The sequence below is a fragment of the Gallinula chloropus genome (assembly GCF_964237585.1).
Source record: "Gallinula chloropus genome assembly, chromosome: 13".
Lineage (NCBI taxonomy): Eukaryota > Metazoa > Chordata > Aves > Gruiformes > Rallidae > Gallinula > Gallinula chloropus.
The window spans coordinates 7,574,636-7,582,085 of record NC_140098.1 but is presented as its reverse complement, the minus strand read 5'-3'; the positions used below and the strand labels follow the sequence as shown (position 1 = coordinate 7,582,085).

Below are 7,450 nucleotides of genomic sequence, written 5' to 3'. Positions count from 1 at the left end.
TTTCATTTAGAAGATGTACCTTGTGAGAGTAGATAAAGAATCCTGCAATCAGTATTTTTTTCTTATGACTATACATCTAATTGTCTGCAATCTCCTAAATTTATTAATTATTCTTATCTAATTAAGCTTGTCTACATTTACCTCAGGTTTGTCTTTGACAGAAACTTGGCTAAATACTTCAGATATTTGAGGAATAACTGATTCTCCATTGTAGTTGCTTACAGGTGCCTGGCTGGCCTGGGCTACTTTGGTGATCTTTCAGCTAGCAGAGGACCTGTGCGGACCTGCCGCCGTCTGATACTTGTGATTAGGGCTGTGTAAGCACCAGTTGCATGAGCTTCTCTGCTGCTCTTGTAGGTGGAGTTGTTCAACTGTGAATCTTAAAGCCTTGTTGTGCTGGTCTGCAGTGATTTCACTTAAGTCAGAATGGGCTGGAGATCAGGACTGTGTGTTTGACAGGGACTTTAAAAACTGTGTTTGTGATGAGCTCTACAGGCAAACCGGTATGGGCAGGCAGCTCTTGTGTTTTACAGGAGTGCTCTAACATGACTAATGTATGCTGACTTGCTGTAATGTAAACCAGTGTTGCTCCATGTGACATTTTAAAAAAACCCCAGCTGTGTGGAACATTTGATGTCCCATCAGATGGAATTATTAAACAAATTATATTTGGGCCCAGATCCTCAAAACCATCAGAAGCCTAACTCAGTGGATCTCCTTGAAAGAGTTTGAGCATTGGGTTAGTCAACTGCACTGTTAGATATGAAAAAAGCAAGCATACTAGACAGCTGTATAGTTTTACTGCCTTATCTAAAATAAACAGCGCATTAAAACCTGGCATTGTCTGAACATTAGCTGTTTATTTTAGAAAGTACTATTTTACTTTGCTCTGTTGGGAAAGCATATTCAAATTTGTCTTTAATAGATGAGCTGCAGATCTTGTATCTGTCCATTAGCACTGCTGCTGTTGGGTTTCATTGCCCTTTAAAAAAAAAAAGCCTTAAAAGGAAATTGTTTGACAAATGTGGATGTTAATGCTTGGCCTCTGTTTTGACATTACTTGCTTGTTCTTGTTTGAAGTGGTGGGGCTTTAAAATGAAAGCAGGTGAGTTGGTTTGTGTTGCTGTCTCTACTGACCAGGCTCTTTTCAAACTGTGAATTGCACTGGTGGGTAGGTACTTTTAGTGAGTTACAGTGGGGGCAGAGGAATGGAGCTGCCACTGCTGGTAAGCATAGTTACCTTCTCGTGTATTTTGAGGGACACATTTAATATGGGGTCCATTTAATTGTCAGTTGCAAAGCATAGTCGTCCCATGGGCACTGAAGTTACCTTAAAGGCTCTTTACTGTTCTGGTTTGCTGCTGTTCTCCAGTGTTTTCTGACTGATTTTCTGACTGTTCTTGAGGCTGTTCAGGGAGAGCAAATGAAAAGGCATGAAGTATGGCTGTAGTGTCTGATACAGTGGGTAATGCTGAAGTTTTATTTAAATCTCAACAAGGTAAGAACCCAGTCAGCTCTGCTGGCAGGAACATGGAAGGCTGTAAGTCAATGCCTATTAAAAGTCTTTGGGGTGGCATTCAAACCCCGACACAGATACAGTCCGTGTGGACAAGACTTAATTGGAATGGTGTGGCAGACAAAGTAATTGCTTACCTTTCCTTGGGAGCAAGCCCCTGTTGTGCAGTGAAAGGGCTGTGGCTGCTTGTGGGTTGGGGGTTTTTCTGCACATAGGAACAGGCTGCTGGAGTTCCGTGCTCTCTAGTGCAGGGTGCTGCCGGGTTGTTACTGATCTGCTCTAAGTTTGGCTTTGATTAAAGGCAAAGTGGCAGAATAGTTGTTGTACCTTTGTGGTGTTTTACTGATTGTGTAGCCTTTTCACACGTTCTGTGTTCAGTATGGCAGAAAGTACACTGAGACACTGCTTGTTTGCCTCTTAGCCCTGGAACATCGCTAGCGAATGACTAAGAGTAGAATCTTACAACAGCGAAACAGGAGGGGGGTTTATTTCAATCATTTTATTAGATTAAGTCTGTGAAAGTTGTAAAGTCTTTTGTAAAGTGCAGAAATACCCACTGAATTAATTATCACTGCTAATATGTCCCAGGTAAATCAACTTGCTATCTATGGAAATGAAATCAAAACAGACTGACTTGATTCATAGGCTGCTTCTGCAATAGACTTTTGGCACAGATAGAATTTGTGTTTCCTAAGCACACTTGAGTTGATATCAGAATTAATGAGCAAGAACAGAATGTAACACTCTTGTGGCTGACCCTAGCATAAAACAGAAACCGAGGGATCTTAGATTACATAAATTCAAATTTCTGTCTTCACTAATATTCAAGGGAAGAGACAGAGCTGCTGCCTGAGATGGGACACTGGCGGCCTTAAATGACTCACAGTATGCAGTGCCTAATGCAGAGTAATGATCTATATTTTCTTGGCATTGTTTAAATTGTTTCAGTTCTTACAGACTCGGAACGCAGCCATCCCAGGGCCAAGTGGATTTGTACCAGGTAAGAATGAAGGATGGGTACGCTCTCCCTACAGAATGTTACCTGACCTGGAGTATGCTCCACCTCCCCCTGCTGCTCCAAGTACAGCTGTGCAGGATCTCCCAACACAGGAATCGCTGTGTCAAGTCTTGAGCTGCTTCCTGTATGAAAAATGACGTCTGCATTGACCTTGCTTGAGACGTCCTTCAGCGAGAGCTGAAAGGAGGCAGTAGCTCCATTGAGACCACACTGCTGCTGTGCAACTGCCTTAACTGTATTTTTTTTTTATTTCAAACCCTTTCTTTTTCCTGTGATGCTGCTGCTCCTTAGCATGTCCAGTGTTGCTTCTAAACAAGCAAACTCTTGCGCTGAATCACTTTGCTCTCCAGTACCACCCCAGCGATTATAGACTCTTGCTGTGCTGCATGTGCTGCCATTTGTGTTCTCTGAAGCTGGCTCACAGAGGTGCCTGTCACTCCTTGGCTGTGGGCATGTCATTTTCCAAGATGTAGCCAGCTGCCAACATTGACAGACACAGATAGCAGATAAGCTGAGGAATTGTTTCTCAACAGCTTCAGCGCTCTCATGGAATCTATCAGGAAATGAGGTTTGGTTTTTGGTTTTTTTTTGTTTTCAAGATTCTTTACCAATTGGAGTAAAAAGCAGCAGATGCCCATAAAACGTGGTTTCAGCTTATTAACTGCTGAGGGTAGTATTTTTATTTTGACTTAATTTACACCCACATTTAAACAATCGAGTTTAGTTCTTGGTTCTACTTGATACGTGTGTAGCTGATAGCTAGTGATGTCTATTAAATTTGATATACAGAAGTAATCTCAGCCTGTCTGCTTAAAGTTTACTATTCAGACGCTCAACTCTGGGCTTAACTGCAAATCCTCCATCAAAGGCTGCGTTAAGCACTTCATCCAGACAGCTTGCCATGACAAAAGTCAGGTCTTGCCGTACGTTCACTGCAATTTCTTCAAGATCTTTTTCATTTCGTCGAGGGATGATAATTCTCTTCAGCCCAGCTCGGTGTGCTGCCAAGACTTTGTCTTTAATTCCCCCAACCTAATAAGGAGAAGAAATGTATGCATGACACTAATCTAACACGTAATTATTGTAACAAATCACATCGGGAGTTAAATTTTAATGAAAGGATCTCCCTCCCCCAGTCATTTAGGAAAGCAATTAAAAATGTCACAGTAGTTTTAGCTCATTATATGCTTAATGAGGGAAATATGTTAATATGCTACAGTACCCTTTCTGTAGCAGTTAATAAAAAAGGGGGGGAAAGGAATGCAGGGACAGAAGTATCAATAGCATCAAGTGCTTTTCAGGGATATTTTTCTTAAGACAGCTCAGTTTTTTCACATGACATTGTTCACCCAACCTGGACAGAACACTGTCAAGATAAAGGCAGTATTAGGCTTAGGGGGGAAATAGTTTTAAGGATGTGACGTCACACAGTCAGTAACTTGAGCTGTACAACAGAAAATGCACAGAACAGCAAGCCTGTGCTCCACAACTGCAGAGATGGCTTTGTTCAGAAACACAGGCATTGCTTCGCCATGCCACCCATTTTAGTTTGTAACGATACGTAAAGAGGGGTTTTGAATTCTTTCAGGTACCTTTTTTCCCTTGGACCTCCATCCTAATCCTATTTCAAGACCATCTTACAGAAGAAACTTGCAATTTTAGGATGCTTTAGAGGAAAAAAAGCCTCATACTGCAGCAGAAAGGGTAAAATTTAGGCTGCTGTAAAACCAGGTAATAGCAATCCCCAAGTCCTCACAGTGATCTGCCTAGCTGGGACAATGGACCACACTGCCTGCTTTCAGGCAGCAGCTGCAGGTAGGGGCATGCCCATATGCAGTGTGAGACTCCAGAGGATGCTCAGATGGAAGGTAAGCCTGCTTTCATATTTACCCATCACAGAATCTTTGCACCCACCCAGACAAGCAAAGTTTGGTCACTGGTGTAATAAAGGCAGTCTCTTTGGAATGCCAAACAAACCTGTCCAGCTGAGACTTAATGCAGTAGAGCCTTCAATACCAGCCAATCGTGTCAGTCTAACTGCCACTAGAATATGATTTCAGTGGTCCTTCTAGTTTGCCACCTTACAGTCTTATCCCTGCTTTACTCTGCTGCTGAAACAAAATACTGTTTTCCAGCTTCATCTTCCCTTTGTCCATCATTTGGTATGAGATGATCTCTCCCACTTCTATAATGTCACTTACCCCAGGCTCCATTTGATACTTAAAACCAAAACAGTGTTTGTTTCAGAGCATGAGGGCAAAGGAAAGCTTTCAAAGAGCTTTGTGGGAACACTCTTCACCTGAACTCTGTATACAAGGAGCAAAACTGGAGAAGGATCTATAAGTCCATGTATGGAGATGCTTTGGGGAGTACCCTGTAGGCACCAAGTAAGAGCTTTGGCAGTAACTTTTCACAGAACTTTTCAAATGATTACTATGATTTGAGGAAGCGTGTTCAGCAATAGCAATATGTGCCCTGGAGCCATCTTGACTTCTTCAGGTTTCTAGGCCTCCTTTCTGTGGAGTATTTTGGTGTGCAAAATACTGAGAGCAGCACCAAGCCCAGCTTTAAGGCAAAGCCTGCAGAGCAGCAGTACGGTACTACAGCACGCTGGCTTCCATCAGCTTCCTACAACTGCACCAGAAGACACTGGATTGCTGCTAAGGAACGATCCAGCAGGGCTTTGCTCTTGCAAACGGCTATAAACAGATTTTATACCCAGAATAGGGAGAATTAATACAGCTTGGCTGTTTTCTCAAATTATACTTACTGGAAGAACAAGGCCTCTTAGTGTAATTTCTCCTGTCATGGCTACATCTGAACACACCAGCCGCCCACTGAAGAGTGAAGCAAGACAGGTTACTATGGTAACACCAGCAGATGGTCCATCTTTTGTGACAGCTCCAGCTGGGAAGTGCAGATGGATGTCAGTGTTGTCAAGGAGATCAAAACTTCCAGAAGCTTAAGGAAAAAAAAAAGGAAGGGTTTGAATGTGAAAAATCTAAACCCATTTTGTTCCCAGCCTTTATTCTAAAAGCCCAGCAGAGAACTAGTCTTAGCACTGTTTTTTAACCGTTAGCTGAAACAGCAACACTATGTTGCAGAAGCTCTAGAAAACCAAAAGGAAAACTCAACCACCTTTCCTATATCCACATTCCTAGACAAAAACAAAAAGCTCAGCATTTGTTGGGAAATTGAGAGTTAAGAATTCCTTGGTTGCTGTGTTAAGTACAATTTTTAGGTTTTTTAGTGTCCCAAACGATTAACATCAGTTTTCAGAGACCATACACCAAATCAGTGGTCCAGGGAACCCAGTATTAGCCAATATTGTAGAGTAAATCTCTCATTTACAGCTTTTCACCTGACTTAACCTGTAGGATGTAACTGTTAAACACATACATAGTTAATGCCAGCAGCATTTCACATACATTGATTTAATACAGTTTTTCAACTATCTAAAATTCTGTAAATAATGATAGACACTGGACAATTATTTGACTATTCAGGAGATGATCGAACCAGAAAGCACATTTCTAGAATTACTGGGAGGTTCAAACATGAACCAAAGTTTCTTGGCTGAAGCCCTATTGTACTGCAGTTTAACAGCTGCCACACAATCCCCCAACTTATTCTCTAAATATTAAAACCTACTCTTAACATAAACTGTTTTAATTTTAGAGGAAAACTAAGAGGCAAGAACAAAATCTGAATGTAAAAATGAGTAAGAGGCAGGGTCAGCCAAAACTAAAGAGAAGCATCTTGGCACAGAGGCTGCGCACAGCTTCCACGGTGGTTGCAGTGGACTGTCCAGGGTGGGAGAATCTGCAGTGACAGCACCTATTGTGCCTCCCCAGACCCACCTGCCAGGCCGCTCACACCTCAGCTTGGCAGAGATCAAGAAAAAAGCTACAACAAACAACTCCAGAGCTGATCTCATCTTCAGCGTCGCACAGGGGAAACCCCTTTTCTGTTAGGGCAACACGAGTAACTTCCACTCTACTCAGCAACGGTACAAGCTGCGGAATTACTCAAAAATACTTTTAGGGCATTTCATTTCCCTTCAGTATTAACACTTCCTTTATGTGCATCCCTGCAGGAAGGGCCCAGGGGTTGCACAGAATCTCTGTGATGCAATACTGCCAAGCACTGGCTGTCACTGTTTCCCACCTACCGTTGGTCAGCTGGTACCTCTTGGCATTGCTGCGCAACCAGCTAATGGCGAGATGTGCCGACTCCTTCATCACGTCCCCCAGCTGACCCGTCAGAGTAAGCTGCCCTTCTCCATCCATCCGACTGGCTTCTACAAACATGATCTCTCCCCCTAAGGGAGTCCAAGCCAAGCCTATGGCTACTCCTGGCTGGCTTAAGCGTTGAGACACCTGAAGGAAAGAAAATAACATAAGAATCAGTTTAGGAAACAGTCATAACAAAACTATTGCAAAAAAATGTTTGCTAGTTGTCTTCAAAGCAACTGTACTGATTAAAACACAAAAGTGAAGCCCAAACATCTGATATGTGTGTGTGTGTGTGTGTGTGTGTGTGTGTGTATATATATACACACACACACATTTAATGCAGCAGAAATTCTGCCTTGTATGTAAACATGAATTATAGAATAGGAGCTGTATGTAGCTGCTTAGCTTAAGGCAGTGACAGACATCTGGGTACATCATTCCTGAAACATTCCCCATCCCCAAAGGTTCTGTGAGAATATCTCTCTTTGCAGCAAAAGCCTTCAAGTATTTAGTCAGTTCTGACTGAATGCTTATTATATGCCTTAATCCACCCACTAGATGTATGTCGTTATATACAATATACATCTGACTCTTGTTAACTGATAGAAAAAGCCATTTTTGCTCCCAAATGTTTTAAAAGGTGGTTTCATTACCCAAACTACTGTCAGACAAGACACTGGT

The 7,450-nt window shown here is 42.2% G+C and overlaps 1 protein-coding gene across 1 annotated transcript in view; it reads right to left on the bottom strand.

Annotated features, from left to right (window-relative positions):
• Positions 1–1,976: 1,976 nt before the first annotated feature.
• LONP2 (lon peptidase 2, peroxisomal) overlaps positions 1,977–7,450 on the bottom strand; it is a gene marked incomplete at its 5' end in the record, with an annotated part of 43,166 nt that continues 37,692 nt past the window's right edge. Inside the window, 3 exons of the mRNA XM_084270007.1 lie at positions 1,977–3,566; positions 5,305–5,495; positions 6,706–6,913. Coding sequence (XP_084126133.1) covers positions 3,345–3,566; positions 5,305–5,495; positions 6,706–6,913 — 621 coding nt within the window. The 3' untranslated portion in view covers positions 1,977–3,344. The remainder of the gene's footprint in view (positions 3,567–5,304; positions 5,496–6,705; positions 6,914–7,450) is intronic.